Source organism: Sciurus carolinensis, chromosome 4 (genome assembly GCF_902686445.1).
Source record: "Sciurus carolinensis chromosome 4, mSciCar1.2, whole genome shotgun sequence".
In the NCBI taxonomy this organism is placed as follows: Eukaryota; Metazoa; Chordata; class Mammalia; order Rodentia; family Sciuridae; genus Sciurus; species Sciurus carolinensis.
The window spans coordinates 76875597-76903477 of NC_062216.1; the positions used below are offsets into that span (position 1 = coordinate 76875597).

Genomic DNA, 27881 nt, shown 5'->3' on the forward strand with positions numbered 1-27881 from the left:
CTACTATGAGAATGATCACCATAATATACAGGACACATACACAAAGACACATCTTCCAGTCTTGCTTCAATTTGCAAGCTGCAAGTCAAAGAAACACTTGTAAAATTTCTAAGTACCCTAATGAATTTCTAATAAATACAAAACCTCTAATTAAAAACATATGGGGACGGGGCAATCCAAGATGGCGGCCTAGAGGGAGACTGCACCCCCAGTCGCTCCAGAACCCTGGAGTTAAGAAGGGGAGGCATTGAGAGACTCGGACTGAAATAGAGCCACGGGTGAGTCTGCCCACTGGGTAAAGCTCGGCCCGGGTGGCAGGCCCAGATAGAGGTGGCTTATCGGAGCCAGGCAGGGCAGCTAGAGTCATCCACAGGCAGCCCTGCGCACTCCGGCGGTGGGCCCCGCCCACACACCCAGCTTCTCCAGGTTCTCGGAAGGGAACTGGCCCGCTAGTGAGAGCCTTTCTGACCAGAACAAGCTCCGAGTCCCGGAGCCCCTGCAGCGCAGCGTACTCTGGCAACGAACCAGCGGAGAGCCGCGATCAGCAAGCAGCCTCTGGGATTAGGGCAGGGCAGCCAGAGACCTCTTCAGGCGGCTCTGCCCACTCCGGCTGCAGGCTCTCTTCACGGGGCAATCCAAGATGGCGGCCTAGAGGGAGACTGCACCCCCGGTCGCTCAAACCCAGGAGTTAAGAAGGGGAGGCATTGAGAGACTCGGACTGAAATAGAGCCACAGGTGAGTCTGCCCACTGGGTAAAGCTCGGCCCGGGTGGCAGGCCCAGATAGAGGTGGCTTATTGGAGCCGGGCAGGGCAGCTAGAGTCTTCCCAAGGTAGCCTTCCACACTCCGGCAGTGGGCTCCTCCCACACGGCCAGCTGCACGGCGCAGGCCCACAGTGAGAGCATTTCCGCACAGAGCCAGTTCCAAACCATGGAACCAGTAGGGGGCTAGGGGCAGTTTTCTTCGGATGAGCTGCTTTATCAGATTCCTCCAAGACATCAGGCTACTGAAGGCTGGGAGGTGATACACTGGAAATCTACTGGGACACTATAAGACAGTAGCGGAAAACTGCAATATCTCAGGGTCCCACTGACAACTGACCAATATGAGAAAACAAGGGAAGAAAATGTCCCAAACAAACCTAGATACTACATCAATAAAACCCAATGACAGCACAGCAGAAGAAATGTCAGAAAGGGAGTTCAGAATGTATGTAATTAAAACGATCAGGGAAGCTAATGAGGAGATGAAAGAGCAAATGCAGGCATTGAATGATGAGATGAAAGAGCAAATGCAGGCATTAAATGATCGCACCAATCAACAGTTAAAAGACCAAATACGGGAAGCAAGAGATCATTTCAATAAAGAGTTAGAGATACTGAAAAAAAAACAAACTGAAATCCTTGAAATGAAGGAAACAATAAACCAAGTTAAAAACTCCATAGAAAGCATAACCAATAGGATAGAACACCTGGAAGACAGAACCTCAGACATTGAAGACAAATTATTTAATCTTGAAAGCAAAGTTGACCAAACAGAAAAGATGGTAAGAAATCATGAACAGAATCTACAAGAATTATGGGATATCATGAAAAGGCCAAATTTGAGAATTATTGGGATTGAGGAAGGCTTAGGGAAACAAACCAAAGGAATGAACAATCTATTCAATGAAATAATAACAGAAAATTTCCCAAATCTGAAGAATGAAATGGAAAACCAAGTACAAGAGGCTTATAGAACTCCAAACATACAAAATTACAACAGACCCACACCAAGGCACATTATTATGAAAATACCTAACATACAAAATAAAGACAGAATTTTAAAGGCCGCGAGAGAAAAGAATCAAATTACATTCAGAGGGAAACCAATAAGAATATCAGCAGATTTTTCAATCCAGACCCTAAAACCTAGAAGGGCCTGGAACAACATATACCAAGCCCTGAAAGAAAACGGATGCCAACCAAGAATCTTATACCCAGCAAAACTTACCTTCAAATTTGACGATGAAATAAGATCCTTCCATGATAAACAAAAGCTAAAGGAATTTACAAAAAGAAAGCCAGCATTACAGAACATTCTCAGCAAAATATTCCATGAGGAAGAGATGAAAAACAACGATGCAAATCAGCAACAGGAGGCGCTAGCCTAAAGGAATAGCCAAATAAAGGAGAAACCAAATCATGTCAAAAACAAATATGAGTCAATTGACTGGGAATACAAATCATATCACAATAATAACCCTGAATGTTAATGGCCTGAATTCATCAATCAAAAGACACAGACTGGCAGATTGGATTAAAAAGAAAAATCCAACAATATGCTGCCTGCAAGAGACTCATCTCATAGAAAGAGACACCCATAGACTAAAGGTGAAAGGATGGGGAAAAACATACCATGCACACGGACACAGCAAAAAAGCTGGAGTATCCATCCTCATCTCAGATAATGTGGACTTCAAACCAAAACTAATCAGAAGGGATAAAGAAGGACATTACATGCTGCTTAAGGGAAGCATAAATCAGCAAGACATAACAATCATAAATATCTATGCCCCGAACATTGGCTCATCCACGTACGTCAAACAAATTCTTCTCAATTACAGAATTCAAATAGACCACAACACAATAATACTAGGCGATTTTAACACACCTCTCTCACCACTGGATAGATCGTCCAAACAAAAATTGAATAAAGAAACTATAGATCTCAACAACACAATCAGCAATTTAGACTTAACGGACATATATAGAATATACCATCCAACAAAGAACGAACACACTTTCTTCTCAGCAGCACATGGATCCTTCTCTAAAATAGACCATATTTTAAGCCACAAAGCTACTGTTAGCAAATACAAAAAGATAGAGATACTACCTTGTACTCTATCAGATCATAATGGATTGAAATTAGAAATAAATGACAGAATAAAAAACAGAAACTTCTCCAATACCTGGAGACTAAATAATACACTATTATATGATGAATGGATAACAGAAGACATCAGGAGGGAAGTAAAAAAATTCTTAGAAGTAAACAAGAACAAAGACACATCATATCAAAATCTCTGGGACACTATGAAAGCAGTACTTAGAGGAAGATTTATTTCATGGGGTGCATTCAAAAAAAGAAGTAGAAATCAACAAATAAACGACTTAACACTACAGCTCAAAGCACTAGAAAAAGAAGAGCAGACCAATACCAAAAGTAGTAGAAGACAGGAAATAGTTAAAATCAGAGCCGAAATCAACGAAATCGAAACAAAAGAAACAATTGGAAAAATTAACAAAATAAATAGTTGGTTCTTTGAAAAAATAAATAAAATTGATAAACCCTTAGCCACACTAACAAAGAGAAAGAGGGAGAAAACTCAAATTACTAAAATTCGGAATGAACAAGGAAACATCACAACAGACACGAGTGAAATACAAAACATAATTAGAAGCTATTTCGAAAATCTATACTCCAACAAAACAGAAAACCTCGAAGACATCAACAAATTTCTAGAGACATATGAACTACCTAAACTGAACGAGGAGGACATATACAACTTAAATAAACCAATTTCAAGCAATGAAATAGAAGAGGTCATCAAAAGCCTACCAACAAAGAAAAGTCCAGGACCAGATGGGTTCTCAGCCGAGTTCTACAAAACCTTTAAAGAAGAGCTCATTCCAATACTTCTCAAACTATTCCATGAAATAGAAGAGGAGGGAACCCTCCCAAACTCGTTCTATGAAGCCAATATCACCCTGATACCTAAACCAGACAGAGACACATCGAGGAAAGAAAATTTCAGACCAATATCCTTAATGAATATCGATGCAAAAATTCTCAACAAAATTTTAGCAAATCGCATACAAATATATATTAAAAAGATAGTGCACCACGATCAAGTGGGTTTTATCCCAGGGATGCAAGGTTGGTTCAACATCCGGAAATCAATAAATGTCATTCACCATATCAACAGACTTAAAGTTAAGAATCACATGATTATTTCAATAGATGCAGAAAAAGTATTTGATAAATACAGCATCCCTTCATGCTCAAAACACTAGAAAAAATTGGGGTAGTGGGAACATTCCTAAACATTATAAAGGTAATCTATGCTAAGCCCATGGCTAATATCATTCTAAATGGTGAAAAACTGAAAGCGTTCCCCCTAAAAACTGGAACAAGGCAGGGATGCCCTCTTTCACCACTTCTATTCAACATCGTCCTTGAGACTCTAGCCAGAGCAATCAGACAAACCAAAGAAATTAAAGGGATACGAATAGGAAAAGAAGAACTCAAACTATCCCTGTTCGCTGATGACATAATTATATATTTAGAGGAACCTGGAAATTCCACCAGAAAACTTTTAGAACTCATAAGTGAATTCAGTAAAGTAGCAGGTTACAAGATCAATGCTCATAAATCCAATGCATTTTTATACATAAGTGATGAATCTTCAGAAAGAGAAATTAGGAAAACTACCCCATTCACAATAGCATCGAAAAAAATAAAATACTTGGGAATCAATCTCACAAAAGAGGTGAAAGACCTCTACAATGAGAACTACAGAACACTAAAGAAAGAAATTAAAGAAAACCTTAGAAGATGGAAAGATCTCCCATGTTCCTGGATAGGCAGAATTAATATCGTCAAAATGGCTATACTACCTAAAGTCCTATACAGATTCAATGCAATTCCAATTAAAATCCCAATGATGTACCTTGCAGAAATAGAGCAAGCAATTATGAAATTCATCTGGAAGAATAAAAAACCTAGAATAGCTAAAGCAATCCTCAGTAGCAAGAGCGAAGCAGGGGGTATTGCAATACCAGATCTTCAACTCTACTACAAAGCAATAGTAACAAAAATGGCATGGTATTGGTACCAAAATAGACAGGTAGATCAATGGTACAGAATAGAGGACATGGACACAAACCCAAATAAATACAATTTTCTCATACTAGACAAAGGGGCCAAAAATATGCAATGGAGAAAAGATAGCCTCTTCAACAAATGGTGCTGGGAAAACTGGAAAACCATATGCAATAGAATGAAATTAAACCCCTATCTCTCACCCTACACAAAACTCAACTCAAAATGGATCAAGGACCTCGGAATCAGATCAGAGACCCTGCATCTTATAGAAGAAAAAGTAGGTCCAAATCTTCAACTTGTTGGCTCAGGATCAGATTTCCTTAACAGGACTCCCATAGCACAAGAAATAAAAGCAAGAATCAACAACTGGGATAGATTCAAACTAAAAAGCTTTCTCTCAGCAAAGGAAACTATCAGAAATGTGAAGAGAAAGCCTACAGAGTGGGAGAATATCTTTGCCAACCATACCTCAGATAGAGCGCTAATTCCCAGAATCTATAAAGAACTCAAAAAACTCTACACGAAGAATACAAATAATCCAATCAACAAATGGGCTAAGGAAATGAACAGACACTTCACAGAAGAAGATGTACAAGTAATCAACAGATATATGAAAAAATGTTCAACATTCCTAGTAATAAGGGAAATGCAAATCAAAACTACCCTAAGATTTCATCTCACCCCAATTAGAATGGCGATTATCAAGAATACAAGCAACAATAGGTGTTGGCGAGGATGTGGTGAAAAAGGAACACTCATACATTGCTGGTGGGGTTGCAAATTAGTGCAGCCACTCTGGAAAGCAATGTGGAGATTCCTCAGAAAGCTTGGAATGGAACCACCATTTGACCCAGCTATCCCACTCCTTGGCCTATACCCAAAGGACTTAAAATCAGCATACTACAGAGATACAGCCACATCAATGTTCATTGCTGCTCAATTCACCATAGCCAGATTGTGGAACCAACCTAGATGCCCTTCAGTTGATGAATGGATAAAGAAACTGTGGCATATTTATACAATGGAATATTACTTCGCAATGAAGAATGATAAAATTATGGCATTTGTAGGCAAATGGTTGAAATTGGAGAATATCATGCTAAGTGAGATAAGCCAATCTCAAAAAACTAAAGGACGAATGATCTCGCTGATAAGCGGATGAGGACATATAATGGGGGGTGGGAGGGGCTAGCATTAGGTTTAGGGTTAGGTTTAGAGTTAGGCTAAGGAGAGCGGCAAGAATGAAGGAAAGAAGGACTGTGTAGAGGGAAAAGAGGGGTGGGAGGGGTGGGGGGAGGGGAAAAATAAAATAAACATCATTACCCTATGTAAATGTAAAAAAATTAAAAAAAAAAAACATATGGGAATGAAGGGAAGGGAGGGGAGATAGGAATAGGAAAGAAGAATGAATTGAACATAACTTTCCTATGTTCTTATGTGAATACATGACCAGTGTAACTTCACATCATGTACACCCACAAGAATGGGATGTTATACTCCAAGTATGTATAATATGTCAAAATGCATTCTACTGTCATGATATCTAAAAAGAACAAATAAAAATTTTCAAAAATATGTATCTTAAAATAATAATGCATACAAAGACTTTACAAAGTGTAAGAAAGATTAGTAATGACCACAGCTGTTCAGATGGGGAGTGGAGGGTGGGGGGATATGAGTAAGGAAAGGCAAGTTTATTCAAAAAGTGGAAATATGGAGAGAAAGATTGCAAGCAAGAAAGCAAGGCATCTTCAAAAGGGCTGTGACTAGAACAAATGTCTAACAGAAATACAAGGCAATAAAAGGGGAGAAAGAAAGCCATAATGTTATCTGAGAGAAGACTTTAATTACAAAATACTTCTTTTTCTTTATCCTGTAAGCCGTAGAATGACATCTAAGGTGTTTGAGCAAGAGAATGTCAAAATAAATTAGTAATTTATTTGTGGTAAGCAGAATGAATTAGTAGTCATGGTAATGTTAAAAGATTAGGAACAAATAATAATTCTATTAATGATAAAATAGTATTGTCTAAAACATTATTGAAAACTGCAGAAACAATCTGGGAAGAATGTGTGAGTTCATCCATAGTTTTTCCCCCTTATTCATAGGAGCTACAATCCAAAACACTGTTGTATGTATGAAACCCTACATATATCATGTTTTTTCCCCAATACATATACACCTATGATGAAATTTAATTTTAAAAGTAGCAAAGAAAAAATTAACTATTAAATATAATAATTATAACAGTATTGTAATAAAAGGGTTTTTAATTTATAAATTGTTTCTGGAATTTTCTATTTAATGTCTTCCATTCAATATTGAGAAACTGAAACTGTGGGTTAGAGGAGAATGTTGTTTTTTAACAATGACTTGGCTGAGCAGGTGGAAGGGATGTTTTTTGTACTTAAGTGAGGCCGACCTAAGGATAGTTAACACAGGATTGAATAAAGTCAGAATTCACAGAAAAACTGTGCAGAAAACTTGCAAAATAGAATGAATCACAGGCTGAAGGCTTTGTGCTCCTCGTTTTTCTTGCACACACATAGTATCATGACACTCCCGCAGTCTAGTTTTCTTGTACTCTTCCAATAAACCTTTCCCCACCCTTCCTGTTTTGTCTTTCTACCACACAACAACAGAAATTCCTTTTCTCATTGTATATCCCAAACAGGAGTACACCGATATGACCAGCAGCTGGACTATATAGAAAGGTAAATTTAAGTTTACCCTAAAACAGAAAAATTTTCAATTAAAATATTTCTAAATTGAAATGAAACGTAAGACAGATAATATTCTCACTGAAAATATTCCAATAGAGGGTTCTAAAAGTATTGTAGCTGGGAATGTCACTTAGATGAGAAGTTCTATTGAAGTCTTCTACCTTTCATGTTATCATATTCACATATTATTAAGAGAATTATTGAAAGTTGCTATTGGAGCTCATACTGGTAAACTGTAACAATGGTTTCAATTGGCATTTCTAACTCATTTCAAGATTCTATTTTTTCTGTTTTCACTGTCTTTCTCTTACAGTGCATGAGAGTCCAAATGTTTCATATCTTCACCAACTTTTGTTTTTGTCAGTCTCTTAATTTAGGTATTTTGGGTTTGGGGTTGTGGCTCAGTGGTAGAGCCCTTGCTTAGCATGTGTGAGGCACTGGGTTCTATGCTCAGCACCACATACAAATAAATGAATAAAGTAAAGGTCTATCAACATCTAAAAGCTTTTTTAAAATTAAAAAAATTTAGGTATTGTAACAAATGTTTATAGATTACTCATATGCTTCTTTTAGTTTACATCCTTCTAATGACTAATCATGTCAAAGCACCTTTTTTAGTGTATTTATTATTCAGATATCTTATTTGGTGACATGCTCATTTAATACTTTGTCCATTTTCAGGTATTTTGGATATACGTTTCCCATTTTGTATATGTTTTACAAATGTTCTCTCCCAACCCATGGCTTCACTTTTCATTTCTCACTGCTTTAATTCTTTTGAATATCAAAAGTTCATTTTAATAAAGGCAGATCAATCACTTCTTTTCCCCCAGTTGGTATTTGGGGCCTTCTTCATCTGATCTTTACCTATCTCACGGCACAAAGACATTCCCCTTTGTTGTTTTTTTGTTTCTTTGTTATCTCTCCTTCTTTAGCTGTCAAACCTTTAACATTGGGCACTCTGACTCTAATAATACTTATTTCCATTTCAATACAGATTGATGGCAATTTCGCCCTTGGGAGATGCGGGGCAGCACCCTTCTGATGAGGTAGTCACCACTCAAGAGCTCCAGTGAAGAAGCTATTTAAACCATGACTTTGAATATGCACAGGTCCTATCCCGCAGTCTCATTTCATAGACAATGGTTGTCTTTTGCAGCACAGTAATCTGAGAAGGTTAAGATGATTTGGGACTCTTGCATAAAATGGAAATTATGTTTGAACAAAGCCTGTATTTAGCCTGTTAACACATTTCAGGCACTACTAAATCCCAGTCGGTATAGAGAATGAAAAGATGTTGACAACTTGCTTTTGATGATGCTAAACATAACTTCTATTTTTTTTCTATCCTCTTTTCCATATTGATTAGAAGTCTATAATGTGTATGAGAGAGAGCAAAATTTCAAATGTGGTTCTATCATGTAATATAATCTTAAATAAGATTGAAATTGTCTTGTTTAAGAAAAATTGATATAAAATATTCACCATTGAGGGGTAAAATATTTAGCATGATTCATGGTATAAGGTAATATTCAAAAGAGCATCTCCCATTATGTTAGAAAACAAAAAATGAGGGAAAGTTAGATTAAATGAAAATATTAAAAGAGAGATTTTTAACAATGACCAGAGGTTAACCTTACTCCCTATCTCTCCAACACCTGTTTATATATTACCTGGAATTTAAATACTATAGTTTTAAAGAATCCAGAGGAAACTCCGTGGTTCACTCTTGTGAGACAGTCTTCTTTACTCACGATCGCCTCCATCCCTGCTCACATTCTGCTTGCCACAAAGCCCAACTCCCTCACTAGTCTTAGCAACAACAGCATAAATCCAGTGAGCGTGATTCTTCACTTCAGTAATTTGATTGAGGGTCCAAGAATTACAAGGAGTTGTCCATGGCTCAGTGTGAACTTCATTTCCAGGGGATTTGGTCAATGGTGATAAAGTCCCTTTTCAATCTTGGGATATTTCTGCATGGGCCTTTTCTCCAAATCTTAAATAAAGAATGTAGTGTAAGGTGGAGTGAAACATCATTAATGTTTGCCTTGTGCTGCATCTCTTTTATATCTATTAGGCAGTTTTAATTGGACTTCAGGCAAGTAGAGCCATCTTTCGATCCCTTCCCTTTTTCTTTCCAATCTTTTTTTAAGGCTTTGCTGATGGGTCAGTTCCGACCAAGACCACCAACATACCCATAGCTCAGAGCACCAACGGTGTTGCTCTAACCACACCGTGTTAAAACTCAGCTTAATTTCCAGACTTAACAGTTAATTTAATTTTTATTTAAACTTTCATCAATCATCTTAAAACATACATTTAATGGTATCTATATGAGTTCATAATGCATAAAAAAAGGATAGTTTTCTTATTTTCTGTAATAGAAGAACTCTAAAGACAGAAGCTTCTTTTGCTGCAAATATATTTTTTGTTTTTTTCACATTTGGAACTATTCATGACTCTCCTATCTATGTAGACACAATCGCCATTATCTTCAATTTTGTACCTGCAACAAAATAAAGATGTGTTTTATTTATGGGATCTTAGAAAAAACAACCAAGCACACCTGAAACATAGAATGTAAACTTTGGTAACCATGTTTCTAAATGTGCATTGCAGAAAGAGAAGAGGAAGTTGAATAATCAGTTTCTCTCCTCTTACCACTCTCCAGATACTACCTCAGGACTCTAAGACGATGGTAAAGAAAGCACAGAGTTAACTTCACTTCCATAACAACACAGTACTGGCCTCTCATGTTGTTGCCAACATAGAAAACGCTGAACATCATTTTGTGAGAGCCTGAATTCTTGCCCTCGTGCTTTAGAATCTAAAGAAATACATGAACTTAACCATCTGGAGATGATACAGAAGGAGAGTGTAACTGACATTTCATTGAACAACCTTCCATGGTATATCCAATGCTGAAATAGAGGCTCATTTGGCCACTCTCTGCAACAATCATTGCAGTGAAATAGGTATTCTTCACTTGATGCATTATGATGTGTAATATTCTTCACTTGATGTATTATGATGTGTAAGCAATCACAAAATATCTAAGAGGATTTTCTGAATTCATATTTTTAGATCACACAAATACATGATATTGAAAATTTGCGATTAAAAAAATACAATGGTGAGTTATGATGAATTTCTGGTTATATTATAATTAAAATGGTTGTAGCACTGGTACCTATATTCAAAATTATGTGTACAGTCATCCCTCCATAGCCTTATAAGACATTTTGAAAGTGTATAATGTGTAAAAAAAAAAAAAAAAAAAAATGAGAGAGAATGAGTTTTGTTTTAGGCTCAGGACCTCCACTGTGATGAATTCCAAAATCCACAGATGTTCAAGTTAATTATATAAAGTGGTACAGTATTTGCCAATAACCTATACATATCCTCCCAGACATTAAATCAGCCTTAAATGACTTATATATCTAATACAATACAAATGCCATAGAAATAGTTGCTGTGCTGTGCTGTATTGTTTTGGGGAATAATGACCAAAAAAAGTCTGTTCACACTCCACACAAATTTATTTTCTAATATTTTTTTATCATTTTTGGCTGAATCAATGTGTGTGGAATCCACAGATGCAGAACACCAATTGTGTTTCCCTGCCTATGTGTTCCCTAGTGCCAACTGAGAACTTACCAAATATTATGGGCTGAATTACATCTCCTCCCCAACTCCACATTTCATACGTTGAAGCCCAAACCTCCAATACCTAAGAATGTAACTGTATTTTGAGATAAGGTTTTTAAAGGGACAGATAACAAAATGAGTTCTTTTAGGTGGGCCAAATATGGTGATATGACTGATGATCTCATTTAGAGATATAATTTCAATACAGACTTGAGAGTGCACAGAGGGTAAACCATGAATAGACCCAGTGAGAAGGCAACCTTCTGAAAGTCAAGGTGAGAGGCCCCAGAAGAAACCAACCCTACACACAACTTGCTCATGGACTTCCAGCTTCCCAAATTACTAAGAAGCCCAGTCTGTGGCATTTGATACAGCAACCCTAGCAAAGTAATACACCAAATTTTACCAACTGATAACTTTGATTTATCTATTTTAAAAAAATTGGACTGTATATAATATATAACATCAGGTTAAATTGTCAATGTTTTCTTTCAGGAAAATGTCATAAATATGAGATTTTTAGTTAGAAAGTTTATGTCATACTTTTTTACATTTTCAATTATTATTGGTTATATTACTGTTCTCAAGTATCTTTATCTCAAATTTGATGTAAATACAATGATCAAAGAAGTTTCTCTAAAGCTTCTCATAACTTCATTGTCTTATACATAATATAATGTCTGACATGTTATTGTACTGCTGCAGAACAAGTACCCATCACAAAGTAGGTGCTCAGAAAATGTTAGCTATCCTCTGTGGGGAGCACTGTCCTTCTAAGTACTTTCTCCAGTCTAAGGTTGGGGAAATGTTTAAATGTTTACAAAACAAAAATGGAATTTAAGAGTATAATTGGTTCTCCAGGCTAAAGAATATAAAATAAAAGTAAATGGAATAAATATTAAATAAAAGTAAATAGGAAAACACATTTAAACCCTGCCCCCCCCCAAAAAAAAAGCAAAAGGCAAAGTCCAAAGTGGAAAGAGATAAAAATCAAACTACTTAGGCTTCCATCTAGTTCAGGACAAAAAGAACACTGCGACACAACTCAACATTTAGACGTGAAATCGGTATTTTAAAGCCCAGCAATGTATCTGCAGTTTCTCTTTGGCGTCTACTTGTTGAGGGACTATTGGGGATGCTGTGGAGGACACTATAGAGGTAGCTGCCCATAAACTCAGAATTCTTACCAAGTGTAACTCAATTAATAAATGCTATTAAAGCTTACCATTCTTTGTATACACTCCCATCTGCCCATTTCCAGGTTTTGTTTTCATTGAGTTTGTTCAGTCCTATCCAATATGTAGAAGGGTGCTTCAGCTGTTGCATCAAATATTCCTGTTACAAAATACAGAGCGCCATAATGGATATCTCCTAGTTTTCTTATTCTTACTGTGTAAAATACTGTTGTCTTTGTCTGAGTCCAACAGACTCTCTCCATATCCTTATCAGGGTTACTGCAACTGCCTGATGACATAATTCTCTGCCTTTGTATTTGCTACTCAGTAGCCAGTCTCATCATAGCAAAGAAAATAGTTCTTCTAAAATTGAAATCAGAGCACATTATACTTTTGCTCATAATTTGGAACATTTTCCTATTTTACTTGGAGCAAAAATAGTAGTCTTTACAGTGGGTCACAAGATCCTACTGATCCACATTCTTACTCCCTCCCTATTTTTAGACATACTGACTGGCTGCCACCATTCTGTTCCTTTAATATTCTGGGCATGCATCTACCTAAAGACCTATGCTCCAGTTATTTTCTTTTGCTGGAGATCTTATCCCCCAGATACTCCCTTAACTAATTTATCTGCTTTACATATTGACTCTGTCTCATCTCAATGAGCTCTGATCTTGCCTTCAATCTACCCAATTAGCCAACTAATCATACCAGTTATTTGTATACTTTCTGCATGAAACTTACTAACTTCCAATATACTGTATAATTTAAATTTTTGCCATGATTTTTTTTTCATTTCTTATCTCTTCCTCTGTAATGTAAGTTCCACAAGGGGCAAAGATCTTTGACTGACTTTATGGACCAACATATCACATCATACATGTATGCCTGCTATATAATAGCTACTCAATACATTCAATCACATTAATCTTGCAAAGGAGAAGTCTAACCATTTCTTTCGGAAAGTTGAACTTAGCCAGAGTTGAGTAATGCATTTTGCAGCTTTCCTGGCCACTGATCCAAGTAGTTTCGTATTCAGATAACAGGAAGCAATGTTTATGGATTAGGTTCCAGCCTTGTGGACATTTACTTAAATCCCGTAAGCATGTCTTATCTTTAAAGATTCTTTTAATTCCAACTAAAATTAACAATAAAAAAAAATGAAGAAAGTGTAAGAGGAAAAAATTTGATCTTTGGTGTAAAAGATTCTTATATATTTCAGACTGATAAAATATATTTTACTTTCACATTCAGATTGGAAGATTTAACTTTAAACATTCACTCAGATTGATGTCTGAGTTGGGTACTGAGAACAATTAAACATCAAGAACAGAGTGTGAAAGAAATTAGCACTGGCAAATGAATAGCTATGCGTAACTTATAACAGCAATAACAAACAACATCCAGAAACTTTCCCTTCCATTTTTTTTTTTTTATATTACTGGGATTTCCCTTATTCATTCATTTCCTTTCTTAAATTTTACTGTGCTGCCTGGAACAAGTTTTACTATAAATAAGTTTCTCTACATTTATAACCTCAAAGAGCTTGTTTTCTATCATTGATTTAACTGAGACTCAATTGTCTTTCAAAGACAGCATTTTTTCGGAAGTTGAAACTGTTTCTTTGTCTTTTGTCCTAAAACAAAATGCATTAGATGGAAAAAATGTGCTGAAATTTTATTGACTTTTTACCACTTGTTTTTACTCTTTACTGTAACAGACAGATGAAGTTACTTAAGATAAAACTCAGAGAAACAAGGTTTAAAACATCTCTTACCCACAGCTGAAAAAAGAAAAATAACTGACTCATACTTAAACCTATGAATAGAAGGACCCTCAAATGGAAGGATCAACTAGCAGTGCAGTTCTACTTCTGGAGACCTGCTATGACAGTCAAGTGAAAATATTGAGGTCATCGAAATTAATTGAAAGTACTCAATTAAAAATTATTTTTAAATACCAAGTTTAAATTGACAACAAGTACATAGTAATCATGTATTTGATACAAAATCTGGGTCATCAGAAAGCCAGTCGTCTCATTCATTCACTAATTTATTCAACCTTTCATTTATACTTTCAACAAATACCAGTTGAGAATTCACAATACTACAGACACTTTTAGCTCTAAGAATACAATGACACACATAACATTAGAACATCCTAGTTCTTATAAAACTGACATGTCTGAAATTATATACCTTGTCATAAAATAGATCAGAGTGAAGGGGATCAGGATTATTGGTGGAAGTAGTTACAATTTCAGTGCAGATATCAGGGTAGGGCTAGATGGGAAGGTGATGAGTAGTAAAGGCTTGAAGGAGCTAGGCTAGGGAAGCAAATGCACATACAAAGGAAGAATATCTTCCTAGAGCAAAGAACTGGAGTAAATGTTCCTGACTGGTTCATTAAATAGTGAGAATGTCCATATTCCTGTGGACTCAATGAAGAGAAAAGAAGTAGATGCTATCAGAGGGGTAATGTGGTGACTGGATCCAATAAGAGCACAGTAGACCATGGGAAGGAATTTGGCTTTACTCCAAGTGAATGAAAACCCACTGCAGAATTTTGAACATATCTAATTGGGATGTTTAAAATTTTATTAAAAACACTCTAGAACAAGGCATGGTAGTGCATGTCTACAATCCTGGCAACTTGGGAGGCTGAGGCAGGAAGATTTTGAATCCAAAGTCAACCTCAGCAACTTAGTGAGGCCCTAAGCAACTTAGCAAGACCCCGTCTCAAAATAAAAATAAAAAGGGCTGGGGATGTGGCTCAGTAGAAACACACCCCTAGATTCAATCCCTGGTACCAAACCAAAACAAAACAAAATAAAACAAAAATAAACAAAAAAAAAAAAAAAAAAAGGGAAACAAACTCTTGAACTTTATTTTCCAGTATGGAAGCTTTTAGTCACATGTTGTTATTGAGTACTTAAAATGTTTCTGGTCCCAATTCAGAAGTCCTGCAAGTGTAAAATCTACACTGAATATACTCAGGAAAAAAAAAAAATAGGTAAAAGTCTCTTAAATAATGTTTATACTGTGATATGGTGAAATGATAATATAATGGCTATATAGGGCTAAATGAAAATATAATTTGAATTATTTTTGACACATTTTCTTTTACTTCCTTAGTGTTGCTTCTAGAATTATAAATTACATATGTATATGTAATGACCTGCATTATTTTTACTGGGCTGTGTTGCTCAAGGAAGTCAAGGATGGAAGAGGGAAGAACATTAGAAAAGAAATGATGGCTAGGTGCTGGGGAAAAAAGTGCCTAGATTCTGTTTATAGTTTGAAAGACGATCCTGATTATATTTGGAACATGAGAAGAAAAACAGTTTAAAAATGATTATAAGGTTTTTTTGGTTTTAAAATTAGAAGAATGAATTTATTATTTCTGGAATGAGGAAGATCACAGATAGAGGATGTCATGGAAGAGAGGGAGATTTATATTTCAGCCTAGACATGTTGAGTTTGAAATACTTATATGATAGCCATGTAGGTAGTCTGACTTAAAAAGTTTGAATTCAGGGAAATATCCCAGATTGGAGATGTATTATCAGGGGTATTGGTGTGATAATGTTCTAGTTGAGAACACCAAGGGTACAAGGGTTGGAAAAGAGGGGTCCTGTTCAAGGACTGGGCCCTGGGCCATACCAAAATTAAAAGGCCAGAAAAAAAAAGAGGGAACAAGTAAAGGAAATGAAAAAAGAACAATTAATTGGGTGGGAAGTAAATGATGAGAATATGTTATCTTGTAAGTCAAATGAAGAAATTATTTTAGGAATGAGGACTTGGAAAGGTTAAGCAAGATGAAGACTGACAATGGACCACTGGATTTGCAATATTGAAATTATTGGCAAACTTGAAAGACAAGTTTGCTGAGGGGTGCAGGGGGAGTAGAAGCTTGATCATAATGAGTTTAATAGAAAATGGTAAGGGCTTAGTGTGCAGCCCAGTGGCCAAGTGTGTTCTAAGCACTAGGTTCAATCCCCAACCCAAAAGAAGAAAGAGGAAGAGAGGGGGAAGAGAAGGAGAAGAAAAACGAGAGCAGCTAACGCTATAATCTAAGCTCCATGAACATTTATTGAATGACATTCTAGAAGGTAAAGCAGGGACTAAATTTGAAGAGCAATTAAATGTTCTGGCTTATACAACAGTTCTGATTTCAGCTGTTCAAAATTAGGGAAGGAAAATCTAGTCATTAGTATCAGACTGGACCAATAAAAATACAATTGTTATTTTTAGCAGAAATTGTTAACTTACATTTTTTAGGAAATCTTAAAATCCCCCAGAGAAGAAAAGCAAGAGCTCCACATGCCAAACTTGAAAGGATTATCATTTTCTTTTTTACTACACATAAGGGAAACAAATGTCATTATCTTTTGGCGAAAAACAAGCTAATCTATCTTCAGTATGTTCTCCTGTTCACAGTCCAGTAAACAAAAGATTAGAAAATGAAAAAGGGTAAGATGTTGTGACCCTTCAGCAGCAGCCCACTCAAAGTGAGTTGGCTCCACTTTTTGTGTCATTTTGTAAAACTATGCTACTCATTCTTCTACCTAGCTTCCAGAACAAAACCAGAGTTTCCTCCTGAGGCTATTTGATGAAATGCTGTCTTTTACAAGGGAGGCAGAGGTAGAGTGGGGTGTATTCCCCCTTTTTAAAAAGTATTTGTTTTATTAATGGAGACTGCTTTCATTTCATTTCAAGGTGCTTGTGATGAACAATACCCTCCACTGTCACTACCCCAAATGCTGAGAGTCAAGATGAATCGGGAAAGGATGCTAGGATAATCACAGAAGGTGTACTTCTAAGGCTGTGGACAAACTGCCAACTCTCTTACCCATCTGGTTGGTCTTGGGCTGCTCAACTTTATTCTCAGACTCTTCTACCCATGTTTCCGTCACTTTTGAAGAAGTTTCCATGATCACAGAGGCTGGAATAATCCCAGGATAAAGTGATAACTACTAATTATATTTGGTGGTTATAAATGCAAGAAACGGCCGGGTTTTCTCAGTGGGCAGCGCTGCAGCAAGAATGTATGGGAAATAGTGTTGCCGTCTAGTATCCTCTACTCAATCCACCACGGGACTGTAGCAGTAGTGACCCACTATTATTTCATTTGTCGGATTCTCACAGGGAAAAATGCGGTGGGGACCATAACGGCAGTTGGCCAGCACCAACGGTAGGTACTCCTGACCCAGCAGTGATGGCTCAGCAGCCAGGATTGGCTGGCCGAGCGCAGTGAACACTGAGAATTCAATCTCTGACTGGCACTTATCTCCCACCCGATAACTAGTCAAAGCAAAGGATGGGTATTTCTATTCCTTCCTTCCTTTTTTTTTTTTTTTTTTTTAACTTCTTTATGTAGTCTCCTTAAAATCTCAAATCTGATAGTTATATGAGTTAGTAATGTTAACAGTACACATTCTTTTGCATCCTACTGTAGATCTTACCCTCATCCCATTCTTTTATTGTTTTTCTGTTTTTATATTTTTCTAATCTTTTTTTTTATTATTTTTTATTTCTGAGTTCTAAGTTTACCTTCTTAGTGAAATTTGGGGAATTGTCCTTGTTTGTGTAGTGACTAAACAAAGATTTGTTTCATATACAGGCAGTCTTCACTTTCCATATTAGTGCAGGATGATAAAAATTGGCAACTAGTGGCCCCAGCTGTAATCCAAGCTATTCAGGAACCTGAAACAGAGAACTGTAAAATCCAATACCAATCTAGGCAATTTATTTACCTCAAAATAAAAATGTTGAAAGGGCAGGGGATGTAGCTCATTGGTAGAGGGCTTGCCTAGCATACCTGGGCCATGGATGGGTTCAATCTCTAGCACCACCAATGAAGAAAGGTGGTGGTGGGGGGAGAAATTGTCCTGAAAAATGAAATCATGGTGAGTGATTTTAATAAATGGGGAATTATGATTTTTTTATTGACCTTTAACTTTTTTTTCTCAAAACATTGAAAACTCTTAGTCTTTAAAAACTCTGTTGCACATAAGCAGGAGAGGAAAGGAGTAGGGGAACTTAAAAATCAGTAAAACTCATATTTTTAATACATTGTAATTAAAATATTAGAAACATTGATATTTCAAGTGTTTTTTTTTATTTTTAAAAATGTATGAGTTGTTCAAATAGTGCTTGCCTTATTTTTGGTTATATCACTTGCAGTATGGATCCAGTTTATTTTCCAAATTGTCTCAACCTTTCATATTTCTAAGTCTGGATGGGCTCCTACATTTTATCCCTAGTACTTGATAGTTTTTGAAATACTTTGAGTGTTCATTTGATGTGAAGATATTCTGTCCTTATAACTTCCTCTGGGACATCTTGATCATTTTCATCAAAACGTTTTTCTATTTTTGTCAGTAAATTTGTCTTTTACTAAATTCCTCTGGTTGCATATCTAGAATCTCCTCAAAGGGGAATATCAATATTCCCATGATTAGTTATTTCTTCTAGAACTCTACTTATCTTCTATTTGATTTTCACTTCCAGCATCATTACTTTTTGCTGGACTTTAAGCATTGTTGACTAATAGCTTCTTCTGATTATTTTTGAAAAATCTTACCCGGGTTTGTTACTGAGTTACAAAGAAGAAATAAATCTCCTCATGCTGCTGTGTGTTAACTAATGACAGATACATGTTGACCAACCTTGACAGACTTGGAAGGAAGTGACATGACTAACTATTAATCATGATGCATACCTGTTATGTATGAAGTAACTCATGAGCTAAAAAATCTAGCAGTGGAATCTGTACTTTATGCAACTATTTGCAGCAAATATCCTGTGAATATAGTAAGTATACAATGAAACTGATACTTGAACCATGTCATTGAGTTGCTATTAATTAATTAATTTGTAGAAGGCAAAGTTTAGGCATATTACAACCATGCAAAGCAAAGGGAATACACTCTTACCCAAACCCTCATTACCTTTCAAATATACATATATAAATAAATATATATACATATAAAAGCATATATTATGTATAAACATTTAATCTACCTATATGTTACATATGTTATTCTATGCTTATTTATTTAATAGATTTCGATGACTTCAATAATCAATTAGTATAAATTCTGTAGCTTAAAATAATAGAGATTTATTGTCTCATAGTTCTGGAGATTGGAAGTCTGAAATCAAGACACTTTGGGAGAAAATTTGATCCAGATCTCTTCTAGGTTCGGAGGTTGCCAGCAATACTTAGTGTTCATTGCTCTGTGTCTGCATCTGTATCACACCCATCTGCCTCCATCTTCCTAATGGCTGGAAAATAATTCTAGAATCTAACCAAATGTACCCCATTTTTCATTCACCTTATTTGAACTTTGACTTACCTTTCCTAAGCAGATAACTATGAAGGGGAAATACTATGATCAGCTGAAATTAAACTCAGTAAAATTGTGATGGATAGAATCAACCTTTTTCTCAAAGAAGGGCATGTATGCCACACTATGGAAGCAAAAAAACTCCCATTAAGCTCAGACACTCTGAATACTTCACTTCTGACACCAGACATGGGGGAAGTTTTCCCCATGTATCAAGAAATTCTCCAGGAGACACTAGCTGGATGTTCTATGAGTAAATCAATTTAATTCTGACAGTGTTTATCTAGAATTAAGATTGTATCACACAGATTAAGGACTCAGTCCCACAAGACTCCCTCTCAGTTCAGATAATAATTCCAACTCTAGTCCATGAAACTTGTGATCTACTGACTCTAAATTGGGGATTCTCATGACCCCCCTACTTGCATTTTATTAATTTGCTAGAGTGGTTCAAAAAACTTAAGGAATGCTTATGTTTATAATTCATTATTAAAAGGTATGATAAAAGATACAGATAAATAGCTATATACAGACATACAAGGGGAGATCTGGAAGAGCCCAAGTGCAGGAGCTCCCCATGGAGTTGGGTGTGTCACCCTCCCAATGCATGGATATGTTTGCTAATCCAGAAACTCCTGGAACACTGTACTCAGGATTTTTATGGAGCATTCATCATTTAGGCATGGTCAATGATTAACTCCTTTTCCAACCCTCTTCTTCAAAGAAGGGAGAATGGAACTGAATCTTCTAGGCTTCTAACATAATTTGGTTGTTCTAATCACCAGTTCCTATCTAGGAGCCGAGCACAAGTCACTGACTTAGTCCAAAAGATGCTCTTACCACCCAGAACATTCCAAGTGATTTAGAAGCTCTGTCAGATCCTCCTGGATCAGGAACCAGGGATCAAGGACCAAGTAATGAAGGATGCTCCTAGCACTCCTATCACTGAGGAAATCACAAGGACTTGAGGTACTGTATACCAGGAACCAGGGGAAGATTTATATATACATATCATATAATATTATATATATATATATCTTTTTATTTCCTTGTTATTTCATGCACACAAATATAAACACTACTCTTCAAATAGGATGATACCTGAAGTGCAGGAGAAGAGAATGGATTTGATTATATAACTAATAGTACCTGATACAGTCTCATTGTCAAAATCTTTTTAAAATGTGCAGGGGTGGGCATTGTTGAATGATTAGAAGATACAAAGAAGAAAGTGGTAAAAATGCCACCCATGCACACCATAGCAAAGTTTTATGAAAAGAAACCCATTCTGCTCAGTTCAGCTGATATCTCAAAGGTCAAAAACAATTCAGAAGTATTAAATACATGTATATCCTAAAACCAGATGCTGTATCACTTAGCAGGAGATTCTAAGAGAGTATAAAGTCAACTTGACCTACATCAAACTATAACTATCCTTGAAAGTACAAAGATATTTAAGTGAGAAAATAGAAAAAAATGACACTTATTTGAGTTATCACTCTGCTGTGTATTTCCTCAATGATCCACAGTGAGTGAGGGAGAGTATTTCCTACTCATCTCCAAACAAGTGGGAGTAGTTTCCAAGAGTCCACTCGATAAACACAAATATGTACCACGGAATTAGAATGGAATAGTGACCATTATCTGAGCCTAACTAGAGAAACCTAAAAGGTATGTAAAAAGTATCCCAAAGTAAGCTGAGCAGAGAACCCGGATGTGCATCCTACCTTAGGCAAATGGCTTGGGGGGGATTATAAAGTAAATACAAACTTAATGTAATCCTTCTCAAAATTCTAGTGGTGCTTTTTACAAAAATATAAAATTCCATGCTAAAATTTGTATGGTATTTTAAGGGACTCAAAATCATCAAAATAATTTAGAAAAGGAACAAATGGAGAGATCTCCCACTTCTTGATTTGAAAACTTATTACAAAGTTATAGTAATCAAAGCAATGTGATGCTAGAATAAATACAGGAATATAAATGAATAAACTAGAGCACAGAGCCTAGAAATAAACTCTCACATATATGGTCCAATGATTTGCAGAAGGGTGCCAATACCATTCCATGAGGAAAGGACGGTCTCCAACAATGATGCTGGGAACTTTCTTGGTAGGTAAATTACTCAAAATAAATCAAAGACCTAAATAGAAAATCTAAAAAGATGAAATCCCATGACATTAGATTTGGTGATGGTTCCTTAGGTATAACACCAAAAGCAGAAAAATACATAACCATAGATTAATTGGACTACATAAACATTAAAAACTTTGTGCGTCAATGGACGTAAGCAACAAGTTGAAAAATCATCCTACAAAATGGTAAAAACATTTCCAAATCATTTATCTAATAAGAGATTAAAAATGAGAACTTAAAAACGAGTTCTTTACATGAACTCCTACAGAATAATAAAAAATAAATTACTTGTTTAAAAATTGGGAAAGAGACTTAAATAGTCATTTCTCTATAGAATATATAAATGGCCAATAAGCACATAGAAGATGTTCAACATCATTAATCATTTGGGAAATCCAAATCAATACCAAACAGGAAGCCCCCCTCACATGCATTATCATATCTTCTTTGAAAAACAGAAAATAACAAGGGTTATAAAGATGTGGCTAAATCGAAATCCTTAAAAACTTGTGGTGAGAATTTTTAAAAGTGGTGCAGCCATTATGGAAAACAATATAGAAGTCCCTCAGAACATTTAAACATTGAATTATGATATGACCTAGCAATTTCACTACTGAATGTATAGCCAAAAGAATTGAAAGCAGGACCTCTGAGAGATGTTTGCACACTCAAGTTCACAGCAGCATCATTCACAAGCCAACAGGTTGACAACCCAAGTGTTCATCAACAGATGAATAGATAAACACTCTCATAAGTATGTAAAATAGAACATTATTTTGTTTTAGAAAGGAAATTTTGCCACATGCAGCAAAAGATGAACCTTAAGAATATTATGCTAAGTAAAATGAGCCCGTCACAAAGGACAGGTTCTACATGATTCCACTTAAATGAGGTACCTACAGTAGTCAAAATCATAAAGATAGAACCTAGAATGGCAATTGCTAGGGGCTGGGGAGAAGTAGGAGGGGAAGGAAGAGATGTTTAATGGATTCACAGGGTTTCAGTTTTCCAAGATAAAAGCATTCCAACGATTGTACAACAATATTTGTACACTTCTTAACACTACTGAAAGGTACATGTAAAAAAGATTTAGTTGAGAAGTTTCATATTGTGTATTCTATTTTACTGCAATTTAAAATATATATATATGTCCAAAAGGACTTCCAGGTAATGAAATTCTAAGAGTAAAAGTCTATAGGACCCCAAAAGATGAGGGGGAAACCAGTTCAAGAGAAATATTTTAGACAGGAAATAAGTTCTAGACAGATAAGATGACTTCTGAAAAATCCACATATGCCCTCATTAAAAGGAGAGCCATCGACAGCACACCTCTGTGCTATTTTTGCTCTCCCTAGAAACAGCAGCTAGTGAATAGAGGATTTGATGATTTTAGGAAGATGAGGAAGCACAGAGCACACTTCATCCTCTGAAAGCATCATGGTAGAGGAAGGGAGAGGTTTTCAGTTGAAGTTTAAGTTTGGATATGACAGTTTGGAGTTTTGATGTTGTGCTAGACTTCACATTATCATTTCTGACATGAGACTATTTTATTACTTAAAGTACCATTGAACACTTGGGATTGACCTTAAATTATTCAGTTGGGGAAAATCTGAGAGTCTCAGGATAAGGTTCATGGAATGAAAGAATAAAGTAAATTTCTAGGTGTACACAGAGAAGTACAGTTCTTTAAAAACTTCAGACTCACCTATTTCCCTATCCTCTGGTCCCTATCTACACAGTCTTTCTATCTTCATTAATGTGGCTAAGGATTATGAGTTAGTGGTTCTTCCTTGACTATAAACTTGTTTATGTCATTTCCTGTTGAGTAAGAAGAAAGGCAGAACCTTAGGAAATATTCCAGTTGTACAAATTAGTTTTTTAATATTATGATGTTTTCTGGACTCTCATGATTATGTTGGAGAGTTTTTCGTCCCTATGTATTTCATTAACTCTTACGTAAGGAAATATTTCCTTATTGCTCAGAAGGTACCACGTATTTTAAGCCTAGAAATCATTGCATATGCCCATAATTTTTCCCATTTGCTCATGTTTTCATAGTACTAGATTTTCAGAATGAATATTTAAATTTTTTAGGCACAAAGTAGAAGAAAATATTATTTAGAGCTACGTTTTGTGGGATTTAGAATCCAACTCCCTTGATATGCAGTAACCAAAACTAAGGAATATACTGCCCTAGCAGGGTCACAGTAGCTGTCAGGTAAAGACCTGAATGTAGGCTGAGGTCCAGTCAACTGCCTGTCCACATTCCCTTACCTGGACTTGTCTCCCAGGACTGATGCACAGAGACGGTGGGGCATTTGTTTCCCTCCATATCTCTAATTGCCAGGTGATATAAGGGAAGGGAGAGGTGTTGCTACCAGACCAAGCATTCTGATGTATAAGTACTTATGCTTCAGTTATTTTGTGTTATTGTTGTGGCAGTCTCAATTTAGAACTTTAAAGTTTCTTTTACATGTAAGACTGTGCAGAAACCTCAGTAGCTATGTTCTTCCTTTAGTGCTATATTTTGGGTCTTGAATGTCCTGTAAAGACCCAGGTATTGAAGGCTTAGTCCCCAGGGTGGTGCTATTGAAAGTGGTAGAAGTTATGTGAGTTGGGAGGTATTTAGATCACTGAGGGGTCCTTGAAGGAGGAGACTGTTGAACTGAAGACCCTTCTTTCTCTTTTTTGCTTGCTGGTCATGAGATGAGTGTTTTGCTTTGTTTTGTTTTTTCGCTACACACTACCTTGCCATAGCCCCCAAACTACAGAACCAAGCATTCAACAACTGCTACCTCCAAAACTGTGAGCCAAAATTAACCTTTTCTCTTTATAAATTGATTATCTCAGGTTTTTGTTTATAGTATAAGAAAGATGTCTACCACATTCAGTACCCTTTCTGAAGTTTCTTGTTATGGTTTGGATGTGAGGTGTCCCCCAAAAGCTCATGTGTGAGACAATGCAAGAAGGTTCAAAGGAGAAATGTTTGTGTTATAAGAGCCTTAACCCAATCAGTGAATTAATCTCCTAATAAGGATTAACTGAGTGGTAAGTGAAGTGGTACGATGCTGCTGGAGGAGGTAGGAATTGGGGGCATGGCTTTGGGATATATAGTTGTATCTGGCAAGTGGAGACCTCTCTCTCTGCTTCCTGATCACCATGTGAGCTGCTTCCCTCTGCCACACTCGTCTACCATGATGTTCAGCCTCACCTGAAGCCCCAAGGAATGGTGCTGGACTTCTAAGGACTGAGACCTCTGAAACCATGAACCCTTAAATAAATGTTTCCTCTTTCAGTCCCAGCAATAAAAAAGCTGACTAAAACACTTCTGAAGTCCAGAACTAGAATAACAGCAGTCATTTAGAAAATATTAATTAGACATAATTCACAGATATATTTGACAAATACAGTAAAAAGCATTGGATTGGGTTATGGATAGGTTAGCTAATATATGTTTGGAAGGTCAGGGGAGTACACTGTGGGTGTGGGAATAACCTCCCTTCCCATTAAACTATTTTTTCTCTCTATATAAATTTCTTTGTTTCTCTAGTCAACCCACTTTACTGAGCTTATATAGAAAGTGGCCATATTTAGCAACTTAATATATAGGATGCCCTGTTTCTTTGAACTTTATATCAACAACAAATATGCCAAAGATAATAAAATACAAATATTGCATGAGGAATATTTGCTTTAAAAGTAATCCTTTTAATCCAAAATGCCAATTTAACTGAGATACCTTGTGCTTTATTTGATGAAACTACTTAAGTCACAACAGTTTTCTTTTACATTGTTAAGCACTCCAGGGTTTGGTTTAGGTTTTTTCTCTACTTATATTTCTACTTAAACTTCTCTGTAAAGCTTCAGATATTGATACAACCTAAGTACTGAGCACAGGAAAGTAATGTTCCATAAAAGAAACCTATACGTATATTAAATTATTAAATTATACACCTTGAATATGTTTGATATGTATTGTCAATTGAATGCTTAATAAGAAAAGAAAGAAGGTAAGAAAAAAGATGGGAAGGCGGGAGGGAGGGAGAAAGAAAGAAACCCCTTCACTTCGAGAGTAGAAAAGACCTAGAGAAAATGTGAAAAAAAGTCATTAGACTCATGGAAGCAAGACCCACAGAATCTACTGCAAATTGTTTATTTGGAAGGTGAAAGAAACACTGAAGGGCAATGGAGAATTGGGACAGGATACACTATTAAGCAAGTCAACACTGTGAATAACCAGTTTAATGTAGCATGGGCCTTCTAGAAGCCAGTGCAAATACTATTCAGATGTCTTCCTGTCCCTCCCTCAGAAGTGGAGAGATTTCTGGTTCTTTCCCCCAACGGCAGTAGGTCTTCACCTCAGGACTGAGATGGAGACTTGGCTGTTGTATCCTCAAAGGCCCTAGGCTCTTGTTCCACAGAGAAGACATTTCCAAGAGGGACTTTTTGTCTTTTGTGCAATGGTTGCTGCTCATCTCTCCCACAAATATAACATAAGGAAACTTTCTAAAATCTCCTAACCTTTTCGGCATCTGGAGAGGTCTACAGAGTACTATAAATGATAGTGACTTACTCTTTTGGAGGCAGCTGCCAAAGGTTCTAGGCTCTCATGCAAACTTACTCTCTGCCTTCTGTGACTTGTTAATTAATCTAAATACTTTAAAAACACGTGTATGGGTTAAGTGCTTAGGTCACGTGAGCAGGATTTCACATTCTGTGTCTCCTTGGAGGTACATATCTTTCCTTAGATTTCAGCTGAATTGATTGCCTTATAACCTCAGATCTCTTATAGATTCAGGAAAAGTAATGAATTTGGTGATTATCAGATTTAATTTGTTCTTGTAAAAGTGGGAGTGCTAGGTTGAACTAAAACTTTTCTCCAGCAGCTGTGTGCTACAGTGATCCAGCCTTGGAATTCTTACAAGTGAAAGTGTTTGCTTATGGAATAGGAATAAATATATAGCCACATTTTGAAGTCAAGACTAGTATAATGGGGAAGAATTAACTGGCGTTATACTGATTTTTATCATATTTAGTTCCTGTAAGTCTCCACTTTAGCTGGCTACAGTGAGCTTAGAGCAATTCATTGGCATAAAGTTCTTCAGTAATGATGTAGGTGACCCTTTTAGATGCATCTTACAGATTCAGACACAAAGGTTGAGGCTTGCGTTTTCTATGGTAAAAATGCTGAGGTAGAAGAATAAAGGAAAAGCTAGATTTCCCCATATTATGCCATTACTAAATGCTTAGAATGCACTCCTTAGTCATGGCAGCAGAGGAACTGCTGGTTAACTAGTTTTGTTTCTAAAACACCCATGTGCAAACTTCAGACTCCTGTCTCTAGTGTTTGCCCAGACTTGCCACACTCCTGCACATTGCACAAGAGTGTGATGTGTGAGGGGACAAATGAGCAACTTCCATTGCTTCTGTGTCTGTAATATTTTCCTCTAATAAAACTCATTCCAGAAAATAATGTGCATGAATGCATGAGTTAGTTGATTACATGCACACACGCATACATATATACACTGAATGTATATAATTTTCAGTATATTTATGTACTCAGTAGGTGTTATACAAAGAACAAAGGGAAGTTTCCAGTTTTGACCGCAGAACTGGAGCTTGTATCCGATGAAAACTCCTACAAAGAGATAATTACAAGTATAGAATAAAATTCATAAAACAACTGAGAAGACAAAACTCCAGTGGTTTTGATTGATCAAAATTTTCTGTTTATATTCTTCCTGCATGCCAGGAAAACAAAACAAAACAAAACAAAACAAAGAACTTCTTTGTAGTGAGATTCATGCAGAGTCTCCTCTTTTTTTCACACATAATCCTTGGCATTGAATAAAAATTATGAGGTATCCTAAAAGGGAAGGGAAAAAAAAAAAAAAAAAGAAAGAAACAGAAGACTACCAAATGACAAGCCAAATAACAAAAAATCAACTATGTATGCTTTGGATGCTTCAGATTC

At 36.3% G+C, this 27881-nt stretch overlaps 1 protein-coding gene across 1 annotated transcript; it reads right to left on the bottom strand.

Annotated features, from left to right (window-relative positions):
- Positions 1–9982: 9982 nt before the first annotated feature.
- LOC124982782 (early activation antigen CD69-like) lies at positions 9983–17350 on the bottom strand. The gene is made up of 4 exons (XM_047549704.1): positions 17269–17350; positions 13368–13555; positions 12465–12574; positions 9983–10097 (listed from the first exon to the last, which is right to left on the bottom strand). Exons 1-4 carry the CDS (start codon positions 17348–17350, stop codon positions 9983–9985), a joined length of 495 nt encoding a protein of 164 aa, XP_047405660.1.
- Positions 17351–27881: the final 10531 nt, after the last annotated feature.

Bases quoted from the DNA above. Each gene is read 5' to 3' on its own strand.
- LOC124982782 (XM_047549704.1), bottom strand. From the start codon at position 17,350: ATGGAAACTTCTTCAAAAGTGACGGAAACATGGGTAGAAGAGTCTGAG. The intron at 12,575-13,367 runs GTTAGACTTCTC...ATTTTGTAACAG, and splicing joins TCAACTTTCCGAAAGAAATG to GAATATTTGATGCAACAGCT. The intron at 10,098-12,464 runs GTAAGCTTTAAT...ATTTTGTTGCAG, and splicing joins GGGAGTGTATACAAAGAATG to GTACAAAATTGAAGATAATG.